This window comes from Dreissena polymorpha, chromosome 16 (genome assembly GCF_020536995.1).
Source record: "Dreissena polymorpha isolate Duluth1 chromosome 16, UMN_Dpol_1.0, whole genome shotgun sequence".
Classification (NCBI taxonomy): Eukaryota; Metazoa; Mollusca; class Bivalvia; order Myida; family Dreissenidae; genus Dreissena; species Dreissena polymorpha.
The window spans coordinates 31,908,096-31,923,255 of NC_068370.1; the positions used below are offsets into that span (position 1 = coordinate 31,908,096).

The 15,160-nt window shown below is 34.5% G+C and overlaps 1 protein-coding gene across 1 annotated transcript in view; it reads left to right on the forward strand.

Moving 5' to 3' along the window:
* Window positions 1–13,441, forward strand: part of LOC127862237 (helicase with zinc finger domain 2-like) — a 59,859-nt gene extending 46,418 nt beyond the window's left edge. Inside the window, exons 5-6 of the mRNA XM_052401280.1 lie at window positions 10,173–10,340; window positions 10,651–13,441. Of these exons, the coding sequence (XP_052257240.1) occupies window positions 10,173–10,340; window positions 10,651–10,943 (461 nt within the window). The 3' untranslated portion in view covers window positions 10,944–13,441. The remainder of the gene's footprint in view (window positions 1–10,172; window positions 10,341–10,650) is intronic.
* Window positions 13,442–15,160: the final 1,719 nt, after the last annotated feature.

Sequence of the window (15,160 nt, forward strand, 5' to 3'; positions counted from 1 at the left end):
TTTTGTTTTGGGTTCGCCATTTAATGATTTAACTTTGTAATTAACACCGTTAATCTCAAATGTTGGCGGGACACAATTGTGTTTTGATCAGGGACATGATTATTGTGGAAATGGGCGAAGATAATAAGTGTTGTAGGTCAGTTATAAAATGACACATAAAAGTGTTGGAACAAAGTCTTCAAAATAATTATACACAACTTGCAAAATAAATATAGGAGAAAGTTGCAGGCTAGACTTAATGCACAGTATGCCTTTGACATTTATGCATGTGCATGCAATAGTAAGGCATTTACGTTAAGTGAATGTGAATGCAACCTTATTGTTAATACCAGGGCCAGCGGCAGATTATTTGACAACCTAGGCGAACCTGTAGCACTGCGCACCCCCACCCAACTAATTGTTTAAATAAGATTAACGTTCACAAATAAATGCTGTGCTGCTGTTTGTTTCAATTCGTATTTACGTATTTACATTCATTAGAATATATACATGTATAATGATCTATTATGCAATTTCAAAACTTTATTTTTCGCGCTTTTGCTTTAGCAAATGTACAAACGAATATCATCAGTTTAACGTCTCTAGCTATTTCATGTTCAATCGACAGAGTAGATAGTCTAAAGAGTCTTTCTTATAGCATGGATGTACGCAGATATGTTTTCATTAGTTTTAGCTTCGCTCACCACTAGCCACAGAAACTGGAAGTGTCAAGAGGATTCGCAGTATTGGGGACACTATCTTTTAGATTATTTTTCAATATACAGTTTAGAATGTACATCGTGCATCTCGTCTTGAAATGACATTCAGTTCACTGCTAAGATCAACTGCATCAATGCCTTTGGAGTCTCCATGTTGCAAAGCTTTCTAAAGTTTCAAGCAATGTTCCATAACTTCATCGCTAGTTTTTTGTCTGCAAACTGTGAAAATCATAAACTAAACACCGAACTTATTTGTTGCATCAGAATGAATCTTTCTTGAACCGATTGTATTGCTGTGTTAAGAACAGCGAAGTAAAAATTTATTTTGAATTTGTCGTTTGAAACCTGAAAAGATTCTTTGTCATCTTCTTCGTATGCAAATTGTTACTTCTTTCTTCTTATACGGGTTGGTTCTGGTTTGAAAAGTGGTGGTACGTTTAAATTGACTGCAATTTCAGTTGCACATAACAGTGTTTTCTAAAGCTCCGTGTCATTTCTGCGGTTTCCGAGAAACTTATTTGTTTCATTGAGATGATTGATGGCGCCATTGATATATAATTCTTTTGCCTCAAGTTGTGTTCGAGTTATATTGATCTCAAAAGACACGTCATACCACACAACCAGAGAAACGACAAACTTAAAACTAGAAATGGCTTTTGCAATACCCCGTGCAGTTGTTCATGATGATTTACCAGAGGCTGCTGTTAAATTTGTGTCATCGGCAATCTCTGCCAGAGCATCGTAAATATCACCAAGCTGATAACGAAGAGGTTTCAAAGCATCGATTCAACTTTCTTATCTTGATTTTAGAAACATGTCGATTTAAAACTTCCCAACGACGAGTTGATTCAGAAAGAATACATAAACACGTTACACTAGATCAAAGAAGGCTTTTGCTTTAAAGTAACATTTTACAGCTTCATTAACAGCCAAATTCAATGAATGTACACAGCAAGGAACAAAGAATCGTTGGATACCGTGCCATATCTTTGACCGCGTAACTTGTTGATTGATAAAGACATTCCATTTAACTGTCGAAAAATAGTTTCAGTCATACCAGTACTAGTTGTCTCCCTTAAAAGCACAAAACCCAATAAATGATTGCATTGGATAAAAGCGGAATAAGTTCATTCTGTATGTCATGGCTTAGATAATGAACAAGTGTCTCATTGTCTCTTATCTTTCGAAGATGCTTATCCATAAGTGAATAAAACAAAGCTAGACATTTCACACATTTAAAAAAGTTTCCGTTATCAGAAGTGTTGATTATCTCCTGTTTTCCACGATTCCACAAGATTTTGCACACCAAGAACTCTAACTAAAGCAATTAGCAGTTTCAAGATTTGCTGCCATTACTGTTCTTCATTTTTAATGAGACGCAAATGTTCGGCATCAATTGTTTTCATGTGTCGCAGTCGCGGTTCATGTTCCTTCCATGAATGAAAATTCGCTAGATGTTCACTGCTTTTCTCATGCCCTGACAGAATTGCGGAAATATTTTTCCAATCTTGTGAACTTTTATCAGAAAGAGATGACGTACCTGTTTGCTCGTAAACAGCTTGCAGCAGAAACAATAAACATAGTTATTATTTAAAGAATACTGCAAAACACTGTCTGCGAATTTCATCTCCATTAACAAGCCTGCGGTTGTAATGAATTTTTGAGAATTTCTTTGATTACTGTCCTTAGGAAAATCAAACTGCTTTCACTTGTTCTGGTCCATGCTCTAACCAAATGTGTCGCATATGATCATTTAATTTGGTCCAAGTAGCAGAATTGCCATAGTTAATATTTAAACCTGTTACATTATCGATTTTATGAACGTCATATTTTGTTTCTTGGTGCGTATTGTGCATTTCATTTTGAGCTTCAAACTCTTCTGATACTGTCATTCCTTCAGATTCTTCAGATTCAACCGCTTCCTTGTCTGCTTCAGCTTGAATGTTTGACTCCTCTCGACCATCTTCTTCTCTTTACGGTGTACATAGATAATTTAACTACGAGTCTCCTTGTTGTGTTATGTATTTTTCATTTCATCATTACGATAATGTGCGCCAGGCAATCGTTTTCTCTCTGCCCTGGCGATTAAAACAATGATGGAAACTGCAAAATGAAATGTTATTATGGTTTACAATTTTGCTATATTAGATAATGACTTTATTTTTTTACATAAGTTTAACAGACAAGATTATATGTTTCTTGAACCAAAACATAGTGGTTTACATTTTATTTCGCGTATTTTAACATGATTTAGGTATTTTAATAATAAAAACAAAAAATAAGATGCAAAACAGCAGATATTTAGCATGATTAGGATAACCTTGGTAGATGGTACCCACTGATAGTCATTACTCGAGGATATAACAGCCACTATAAAGATTTACGAGTATTTTAGTGACATATTGCATCCGGTAACTAGTACCTAACCGACTACTACCCAAGTTCCGAATAATATACATGCGGATCTTGATGAATAGTTATTATTTTGTGTTAGTGTTTTCACTAAAATTAAATTACACTTTTTAATGTGTGTTTAAAGACATTCATCTGCCTTTCCTTTGTCCTCACGTGTAATGCCTCATCAACCATAAATGGCATGTGCACTGCACTTACTCCATTATACGACAATACACTTATTTGTGTATTCATATAAATCTTAAAGCGGGTATATACGATTTTTATATGTGTTAAATTGTAATATATTGAAACAAGTATGTTATCATAACACACAATATGCAAGAAAATTGAAACATTTAAGACGAATTTCATACAATGCAGCAAATACAAATTAGCGCCCCGAGCCGAATGTGACAAAGATAATTGGTACATATTTTCCTACAATAACCGATGCATTCGTCTTTTTAGTAAGTGTTCGTGTGTCGTTTGAATCGATATCGCTGCAGGAATTTCAAATGAACCGTTAAACTAAATTTAGATTCACATCGTACATGCATTATATACATGCTGGCGAATTCGGCTGTACAGCCTTTTTCGATTTCAGAATGAAATATATGGATATTTTCGCATTTTTCGACACATGTTCTTCTTAACTTTTATTTTAGTTTTTATTGAAATGTATATATAATAAGTTTTTTACACATTTTATATTAATTAATAAATATTTGACAAGATCGTATATACCCGCTTTAAAACAAAGGTAATGATTAAAATACAAATCACTTGCGTCATTGAATGATAAATACCAACATATTTGCTCCGTGTCTAAACATCGTTAAACAGATGTGTACAGGCTGTAAAACACTTGATATTTAACATCTGCAGACGAAAAGTAATGGCATATTTATATTAAAGGGGAGTAATTGGGCTGTTTTAACACTTGGTTACAGTATGCTTGATGTAACTACGGAGGGTCCGGAGTAATATAAAATGATTTAATATAATGTTAGCTAGTGTGAAAATAGCTTCACTCTACTAAAAAATATTCAATCCATTTATTAACGAAGGGCGGCATTTTTTAACCAGGTTTTCCGAATGAAAAAAATGGTTATAAGATTGGCAAATGTCGGCGGGCGGGCGGGTTCGGGTGGGCGGGCGAGCGGAACAAGCTTGTCCGGGCCATAACTATGTCGTTGATTGTGAGATTTCAAAATCATTTGGCACATGTGTTCACCATCATTGGATGGTTTGTCATGCGAAAGAATTACGTCGATATCTGCAATATAACGGTCACACTTTGAGTTCAAAGGTCAAAAATCGCCATAAATGATCTTGTCCGGGTCATAACTATGTCATTCATTGTGAGAATTTAAAATTACTCGGTACATTTGTTCACAATCATCAGACGGTGTGTCATGCGAAAGAATAACGTCGATATCTCCAAGGTCAAGGTCGCCACTACTAAAATTGGATTGAATTTGACACAATGGGGGTAACTAGGAACAATCAGTAACAATGCACATTTTGAATTGTCTCACTTAATCAGACTTTTTTTCAAATAGTTGTTATTCGGAACTCTCTAATCTGAGTTTTTCCGATATATCCGCGGTAGGTACAAACAAAAGCTGATTAGCATATTTTAAGAGAATTAATCAATAATTTCTTTTATCGTTGAATAGTAAACACCACTTTTTCTGCTTAAACGTTCATTATAGTTGATACAAATATCACGATTTTATCATTTTTCTTTAGATGAACTAATCTCGAGCGTGTTAAATTTGTAAGATTACTATGTAACACGAAATAATGCTGCATGTACATGTATACAGCTTTGGTCACGTAACTATGTCATTGCATATACTGTGCGTAGGCCTGGGCATACAGTTTTTATGGAAGTTTGTCAACGAAATATATAATATAATATAATATAATATATATAATAAAATCATACAGACAAGTACCAAACAACAAAAACCTTACTATCCTCATTCCATTTGTAGTACTATAACAAATATATCGTTCCATATCATTTGGATATTTATATGTCTATTGATTTAGCTTTAGTTTGATGCTTTTCTTTAATCTAATCTGAAAAGTAAGGAAAATAAGGAAATTCGCTGAAGACTAAGACCTTAAGATTTGAACACACAGCACTAAAGAGCTTTACCATACATTACTTTTATTTGATATAATATCTATAAAGCATGCTGAAAACACAAGAACATCAATAATGTTTTCAGAAGAAATATTGCATATGTCAAGCCGTTTGTATAGGTTCCTTCATTACCATACAGCTGACAAAGTCTGTTTTTCATGTCTTTTAAGGATGTTAGCTAGTTTACCCATTCGTATAGGCGGCTGTACATCTGAACGGTGTATTAAGACATGAATTCTGTACAAACCGTCTGACATACATGTATATCAGTGTTAGATGTGTTATGTGTATTTATTAATAATAATAGTAATAACAACATAAGACTTGAATTTTGACATTTCCTAAGGGGAACACTACTCTCGTTTAAATACTTATTATCCACTACTGACTGGGAAGCAAATCGGATATCGACGTTACTGGTCATTACTGTATTTATGACATTGTTGTACCTCCCGCGCGCGCTCAGAAATCGGAAAAAAAAAACCACCGCGCGCGAGTTCCGAATTAAGGTAGCGCACCTCTAATGGGCACATATCCAAATATAATCTAATTAATTATTTTCTTAATCAGCATCATTTCACTGAACTACATGCAAATTTGTAGGTAGGCTTTCCATGCTTTTTAAAAAAATATACCGATTTTTTCAAAACCACCCCCACGCTCGGCTTTTGTCCAGTTTATTTTCACCCCTGGGGTATATAAAAGTTCCATAATTCATTCAACTTTCCAAATATGGGCATGCAGTTGGTGTGTACAGATGCTGTAAAGGTGTTTAAAGTTTAAACAAGATGAAATAAGTATTCTTTTACAGACATTTATTTTTTACAATTTTTTATCTATGGAAGAGCGCCATGAAATGTAAGTGATTTCAGCCTAGTAAAAATTGGGTCGGTTAAAAACAAAGTGTCATAAAATTCAAAATAGTATCATTTAAGTCATATTTTAAACTTAGTTTTTATAGAAACACTATATACAGCAAAAATACCAAGAACTAGACAGATTTACCGTTTACTTTTTGAAATAAAAATAAAAATGCAACATGCATGGTTCGTATTTTCAACAGTAAATCACCCAATTTCGCCATAACGTTGTTTTAATTTTAATAATTGAAAAATGTGCATAAAAATTGCAACATATTTAACAATAAATATAGCTTATATGCCATATTAAATCAAATTACGTTAGAAAATAAATAAAACGCGTCGCAAAAAAGTATACGTCGTCGGCAGGATTCGAACCTGCGCGGGAATATCCCAAAAGATTTCTAGTCTATCGCCTTAACCACTAGGCTACGGCACCTAATAGTAGGCTCTTCAACCTTCGAAGAAATCGCGGGAAATCATTAGAGGTGCACTACCTTAAATCTATTGAAATCAATGTCGCCACGACTTAAAATAGATTGAATCTGACACGAGAGGGGGGGGGGGGGGGGGTAACTTGGATGCACATTTTGAATTGTGTCCCTTTATCAGACAGTTTTTTCCAAATTGAAAACCTGGTTTTGTGACAATTTTGTCCCTTGTTATATTTATATTTTCTATGTGGCTCATAGTGCCGAACTGCCGCCTATAAATGTGCCGCCCTAGGTGGACGCCTAGTTCGCCTAGCAGGGGTTTTTATCTGATTTTGGGGAAAGGGCCTGGCCTTTTTTTAAGGGGAAAAAAAATGTCGAAACGCGAAACGTCGAATTTTGGGGAAAAAATCGCGCGAAAAGCCAGATTTTGGGGAAAATAAGGAAAGTCTAAAATAATCAATTTAACATATTTTACTGTTTTTAAAACAAATTCAAGGCAACAGATAATTAAATTATGCAATATCTTTCTATAATCTACAGTGGATCAGGTTAACTTATATATTAAAGGGTAAAAAAAAAAAAAAAAATTTAGGGGAAAATGAAATCTAGGGGAAAATGTACCAGCTGAGGGGAAAAAAATCCGAGGGGAAAGGGCCGATTTTCGGCGGGTCCCAAAGAAGGAAAAAAAACCTGCCTAGCGGTTAAACCGGTCCTGGAGAATACTTAAAATAAATTTGCATGCAATAGTAAGACCTTTACGTTAAAAGCATGTGGCATGGGCGTTCCTGAGGCTATTTCAGCTATACGCACGATCGAGCAGCGACGCTGCGAGTCGGGGGTAGGTGCGGGACGGGGTCCCCCCTCCCCCTCCTGCTGGGGAGGTTTGGGGGGTCTCCCCCAAGAAAATTTTGGAAAATTCATTGCAGATGGTGCATTTTGGTGTTATCTTTCAGCCACGTTTTGGCAATTTATTTCATCAATTTGTTGCTTGAAAATGACCGATAAAAGGAAATATTTTATTAAACTTTGTCCACAACAAATATACTTTCGACCCTAATTATTTGCTAAGTTTAAGTGTCAATGCTTAAATATCAAGAAACCATATTGCGAGAGAGAATAGATCCGTAGTTTCATAGGTGTACGAGGGTGTTCAAATCCGTTGCTGGCGGGAGTATGGGTCGTTCCCTAGAAAATTTTGGAATTTTCTTTGCAAAAGGTGTAATTAGGTGTTGCTTTTCAGGCACATTTCGGCAATGTTTATCCTCGAATTTTAGCTTGAAAAAAAATGTGAAAAATAAATATTTTAATAAACATTGCCAACTGCAAATGTACTTTTGACACTAATCTATTAAGTTTGAGTGTCAAGGCTTCAAATCAAGAAGTCTATGACTGCGAGGGAATGGGTATGTCAATATGAGGAAATGTTTGACTCTTGCTTCCTCTCCCAGAAAATTTTGGGTTTCATTGCAGAAGGAGCGTTTTGTTTTTCTCTTTCAGTGACTTTTGGCAATTTATTCCTCAATATCTTCATCAAAAGAATTTATTGGATTTAACATGTTTTCCATGGAAACCTTTCCCATGTCCGTTTAATGGTTGCGACTCTGTAAAAATGTAATGCCACGGCCACGGAGTGTGTTTTTGTTTAGACGAGTCGTCAAACCTGGTGAGACGTGCGCCAAAAACTAAGCCTGTCATTATGTTCTGCTGAAACTGATTTATTTTGGAGTATTTGGTTAACAGAAAATTAAATTCGTTTTCTATTAAATTGTTAAAGACACGCTCTTTGAATGAAACAACAGCATGCTCGCTGAGTCTAGAGCGAGCATACTCAACTTTTATTTAACTCTTAGATCTTTAAATCGACTTGCCGTAAGGGAAATGTAAATCTGTGAACATTTTCCCACTTATCTGCCAAAAGAGCTAGCTTCTGAGTATCATCTTATAAACATGTTTCGCTGACGCTATCTCTAAAACATCTGGATTAAACGGAGCGTTCGCCGACATTTTGAAAATGTGCGCCATGTTAACATAATCTGGTACCCGCGTCCGAATATTGGTTCCTAAAAAATTGAATGGCGATAACACAGTCGTTGAACGAGTAAAGTCTACACAGTCATTAGTCATTACTACCCCTAATCAGTGAAAAAAGACTTTTCTTCGTATGTTTGGAGTTAAGACTGTGTTGTGTTTTTGTGTACTGTTATTTTCTAAAACTGGACGTCTTGTTTGCTTGTTACATAATTATACCCCTAACCCCCTCTTAGCCCTCACTTTTTATTGCATTTTTCGAATTTTTAGAGTTTTATTTTTTTAAGTTTGAAACTGAGCTAGCTTCTGAGTATCATCTAATAAACATGTTTCGCTGACGCTATCTCTAAAACATCTGAATTAAACGGAGCGTTCGCCGACATTTTGAAACTGTGCGCCATGTAAACATAATCTGGTACCCGCGTCCGAATATTGGTTCCTAAAAAAATGAAGGGCGATAACACAGTCGTTGAACGAGTAAAGTCTACACAGTCATTAGTCATTACTACCCCTCATCAGTGAAAAAAGACTTTTCTTCGTATGTTTGGAGTTAAGACTGTGTTGTGTTTTTGTGTACTGTTATTTTCTAAAACAGGACGTCTTGTTTGCTTGTTACATAATTATACCCCTAACCCCCCTTAGCCCTCACTTTTTATTGTATGTTTCGAATTTTTTGAGTTTTCTTTTTTTTTAAGTTTAAAACTGAATTATATGCACGGGCGTACTGCCGTATGCCTAGGTACGCCCCTGTGTGCAGCATTTGTATGGCTTATACTTTAAATGAAAATGCTTGCAAAAATATGGCTTAAAGTTTAAATGAGTGTGCATGCACTAGTGTGGCTTATATTTAAAATGAATTTGCGTAAAATAGTATGGCGTTTACCTTAAATGAATTACGTGCAATAGGATGCCTTATACTTTAAATGCATTTGCATGCAATAGTATGTCCTATAATTTAATGCATGTGCATGTATTTTTGTTTAGTGGATACGAAACTTATTCGTTTAGTGATAATTTCAGGTTGAACTGTATAGACACTTGATCGCACAGGCCCCCGGTGAATCAGTTTTCATATTGTCACAGTACAACGCACAATGTGCAGAAATAAAAAGGAAGTTACGAGAAATACATTTACGCGATGAGGATGTGAGCACAGTGGTTTCAAGTCAAGGTTAGACTCAAAATATTAACTTAGACTCAAAACATGTAGCTGAAATGGGTGAATAAACTAATAATAAATTGATTGTTGTTTTTTAAGTCGGTTTATAAAAGTTGATTATCAAAAGGCGATGCTCTCATAATGCTGAAAAGCATAGTTTTCATAATCGTAAATTGAAATTAACTTCATGTTGATCAAAATGAAGTGTTTAAAATATAAAAATTTACATTCGAACAATTTAATAAATGTATTTATGAATGTCTTATTATCTTGAAACGCCATGTTTTTGTGACGACTTTTCGATAACACATTTTTTAACCAATATCTAATGTCGGTAAAAATAAAAAAGGACTCATAGAAGAGGTGGTTCGAAGAAGAGAATGTTATCCATCAAATGGCTGCCAATATGCAAATTTTAATTTAATATGTGTGGCGCAACAGGTGGGGAGTGGGATTACGTGATCTTCAGTACTGTACGATCCTTGCCCAAGTACAAAATTGAGAAGAAACCCACATTGGGCTGGTGCAAATACAATCTGGGTTTTATTACCGATCAGAACCAGGTCAACGTCGCCATAACAAGAGCCAAGAAGGGTCTCGTCATCGTTGGTAGGTAACACAACTGCTAGTTTTAATTTATGCAGGCAGTTATGATAAAATTCGCCGACTTTCTTAATGTGTTAAATGCATTTATTAAATTATGATATAAATGATGAGTACATTTATCAAGATCAATATGTTCTTTGAATTAGGGAATATGTTAATTGAATAAGTAAAACGATGACATTAAAGTTTGTTCCTAGTTGGTCCGGCCATGTCCCGGAAATCTATTGAACCACTTCCAATTGTTCGAAGCAGATCCGATATATTTATGCTACTATGATACAAAACTATACTATGCAGTATCTATGTCTAAAAGGGAACAAACATCTGCTACGGTGTGACAAGACTTGGAATACAATTCTTGAAGACTATGAACACTACGGCTGCGTAAAAACGCCGATGGAATTCCCGCCACCAAACACGAGGTTGACCAGACAGGAAATAATGGCCCGTGCGCGTGCGCAAAGCTACAGAAGATACGGCGAGACCATTTATGAACGCGGGGAGGCCACCTCATACGTTGGACCTGTCGATGAAAGACCAACATTGCGAATTCGAAATCGAGGTTGTGCTTCTGCGAGACAAGGCGATCGATATAGACCATCCTAAAATTAGAGCTGGTACGTAATGGAAATTGTAACATAAAAAAGTTTATGAAGTGTTGTCGTGGATTTTTAATATATTTACATATTGCTTAAGGGGACCTTTTCACGTTTTGGTAAATTGACAAGATTAAACAAAAATTGTGTTAGATTCGCAAATTTTCGTTGTATTTATGGTATTTGTGAGAAAAAAAATAATACTGGACATTTACAATGCTTAAAAATATCCATTATATACATCTTTTGCGATTTAAAAATCTGAAAATTATCAAGCGTTGCAACGCAAAGCGATTGAATAATTTGGAGAGATCTGTTGTTGTCGTAATATTTCATGACACTACGATTATTTAAAGTATAAAATATAGTCCTTGCTGTATGACCACGGATGGCCGAGTGGTCTAAGCGGGGTCAGTGGTTCGAGCCCAGTTGAGGGTTAACTTTTTTCTTTTCTTTTATTCTTGTTTTTACTGGAGCTTTTTAGATCCAACATTATCATTTATCAATTTGAAGCATTTAAAGACAAACTTAAATACCTGTCAAAATCTTTGAAAAGGTCCCTTGAAAGTAAATGACAATATGCAGAGTGTTTGTAACGTATTTGTATTACGGTTTTCGTGAGTTATTGCTGTATAAAGAAGTTGAATGTTGTATTGTTATACCATGAGTTGCCATACCACTTCAAGTTTGCAGAGTTACTTACTTTTCTGTGGGTTTCGCTCTACATACAATTTGCGTTGAATCTCTCAAACAATATGGTAATAACTCTACCATATGTGTTTTTGTATGTTCATCTATTGTTCTGGTATATACAGAACTGTGGAGGATAATATTTTTTCATTTCATCAGGTAATAATTATCAAGTTGTTTAATTAAGTTTGTGTGTAAAGTTTGTGTTAAGTCTACGAGTAATGTGCTATATAAATGTTTGTCTAGAGGTATTGTTTATTGAATGTTTTTCTTCGTTGTTTTTACAATCCTTTTAACGTTTTCACATCCTTCTTAAAATTCGCTGAACATGATTTTATAACTTCATTTCAATTCATAACATATCATAAACAAGCTATTTTGAACACTATTATCAGAAGTTGTGTTATTGATAGTTGCAATCGAAGTGTTTTACGCGACAAATTTACGCATACTTAAAATGCGTTGCTATTATAAATGTCAACGGTAGTGGAAACTGTGGTTAATGACGTTAATGATTTTCTGAAAATTATAATCTTTGAAACTGATGGTCTTCATACAATATATAGATAAATACATTAATGATAAATTCACCATTGAGTAAAAAACGTCACTAAAAATACGACCTGACACCATTATGGACATCTATGGGTGAGTATAACGTAACAGCGAGGTGCCACTGATAATTAATCTGAAAATAATAATGTTTTTTCTACAACTCAACACATTGTATTAAAGTATGTTTTGACTTTTTTTACAATATTTGCCTTGGTACCTTGCCTTAAATAAAGGACCAACTAATTGTTTTTAATGAAAATTCAATACTGCTCCAGCAGCTGGAGTTTCACTTCTTTATATTGGTATGTCTTTTTTGATTGTCGACTAGCGACTCGTGTGGTTGCTGTCCATGCTGGCTGCTTATTCTGCGATCTCAGTTCTTACAAGTGTGTTCGCCATGCATATATTATGAAACTATATTTGTAACGCTTTAACTGGGCGTGAAGCTAGGTTTTGCTACAGTTTATGCATGAAGGAACATTTGCACCTTTGCGTACATATCATAGTTACGTGTTTATGTTTTATTTGCTATAGTATTTTTTTCTACAAAGTTATGCTTTCACGTATAAAATATATGTGTGTGTGTGTATTATTTTCTTTAAGATTTGATTGTCTACACATTTATGCGTTCACGTATATATTAAACGTGTTTATGTCTTTATTATATTGGTTTGGATGTGTGTAATGTTTTGTTGTCATTGTAAAATACCTTTAATAATATGCCACTTGCACTAAATTAAGGACGACGTGTTTTAAAAAGATGTATTCGCTGTTGGTGCAAATGAAGTGCCACTTTGTTCACATTTGATATTATATTTTTACGTGATATGTAAACTTATGTTGATATGATTTGTTGACATGTTGTGTGTTTTAATGTATGCAGAAACTAAGATCGTCTTTAAAAAAAAAACAATTTGCGTTGAAATTAATTTGTAGATGGTATACTTTTTATAAAGTACAAAAGGAACACAATAATCAGCATCGAGATTTCTCGAACCCTATATTACAATATATATAAATGCGTGCCATTAGTATTGAAAATATTGTATTCATTGCGCAAGCATGAGTAAATGTAACGTGAATAAACAGTTTCACGCGACTTCTTTTACTTCATGTATTAATTGCAAAAAAAAGATGTTAAAACAACGCTTTTCAAAAGAAATAATATCAACTGGAGATTTTGACAGATACGTGAAATTATAACAAGATGCAACCGCAATTCCAATATAAATGAATATTACCAGTAAGATTATATAATTTCAATATCCCCATTTATTGACATGAATTGGTAAACGATAGTTTTTTTTTGCTTATTGATGCGTGTTTATTTAAATAAACAAGTATTTGTTAGGTTAAATAAGAGGTTTCGTTTGATAGCACCAGTTTTATTATTCATGCTTAGGATGTTATCTAGATGTTCTGAATATCTAATACTAAGGGTGTTACGATACGGCTCACCTTACGATAAAATACGTATAGCGGTACAGTGTGTACGATACAATACGTGTTGCGATACGTATTGTCAGCCCGGATTGTCAGATGGAAACAACATACAAACCATTTTAAACCATTTTTCAATTTTATTTAAAGACCTCTACATATGTGTCACACAATATACAAAATAACATATAATGTCATGAAAGTACACGAATTGACAATTAGTTATTAGACAAATCTAAAACTTTGATTAAACATGAACACGAAACTATGTACATGTTTAAAAAATACGGACTGCTTTATGTTTTTTTTACTTCGATAGATTATTTAACTTAAAAATAAAACGTGTTTACCAACTAGTCGAACTGGCTATCTTTGATTGTGCCGTAAAAAACTCCAAGCGCAATTCTTAGACCCAGTCAAATATTGCATCTTGTTTCGTGACGTAGGCGACACAGCACATTTTTGAGCGGTTGAAATTTAATTTTAATGGTTTCTTAGAATTTTCGAAATCCTCAGCGGAATCGCACAAATACAGCTTCTGCTTAGGAAATTCGTGGCGACTAAAGTCGTGATATAAAGCAAATGTTTATACGAAATAAACGTCTACCACTTTCTTACCGATAACACAAAATGCTTCCATATTTTTATTTGAAGCTCGCTGGAGGTGATTTCAATTCAACTTCCGCCATTTTTTGGGCGAATTACAGTTACTTCCCTTGAAATGCGTCATGTAAAATGCCGTACCGTACGGACTCGGAGGCGTATCGTGAACCGTACCGAGGGAGACTATTACGATATACCGTCCCACGGAGTATCCGTTACACCCTTATCTAATACATATATTGCTGTTTGGTGAACAGCACAATTCATTCCCGCGGTAGAGGACTTAAAATCGCATCGGAGCATTATGTTTAATGGTTCAAATATGGTATATTTTGAATTGTGTTTTTAAATCGATAAACTTGACAGATTAAAGAATATAAAATTTTAAAATAACAAATATACCGGACACAATTTCTATTGTGGTACCATGTAAGTGGTCAAGTGTCGTATGAATAGATATCGTTTCGGGAAATTAAATGGAATTAAATATGCAAAACAATAATAAACACGAGCATTTTGTATCTACAAACATCTATTTTACCAGACCACATCTGGCGTTGAAATTTTGGCAATTGCCATAAGGAAACTGATTTTTAATTGTTTAACTTTATTTTACGAAATATTTCACGAAATTTTCGTTGATTTTGAGTTGTAATGGAGCTTTACTTGATGTGAATGTGAAGATTCTAATGATTAGCGCAGACTCCCCCCTCCCCCTGATCTGACGGAAGTCAGCATAATCTTTTTTGATCTCGTTGAATTTACCGAAGACCTTCTCAATCGACTAAAAGCAACAACAACAAATTAACGCGTTTTTTTTCACTTAAATATTTTTGTACACACTTAGGATTGACGACCCATGTGTTGTTGTTTTTTTGTAAGTTGATGCATATTAATATTTTCATCATTGTTTCGGACACGTGTTTCCATTTTAAAAAT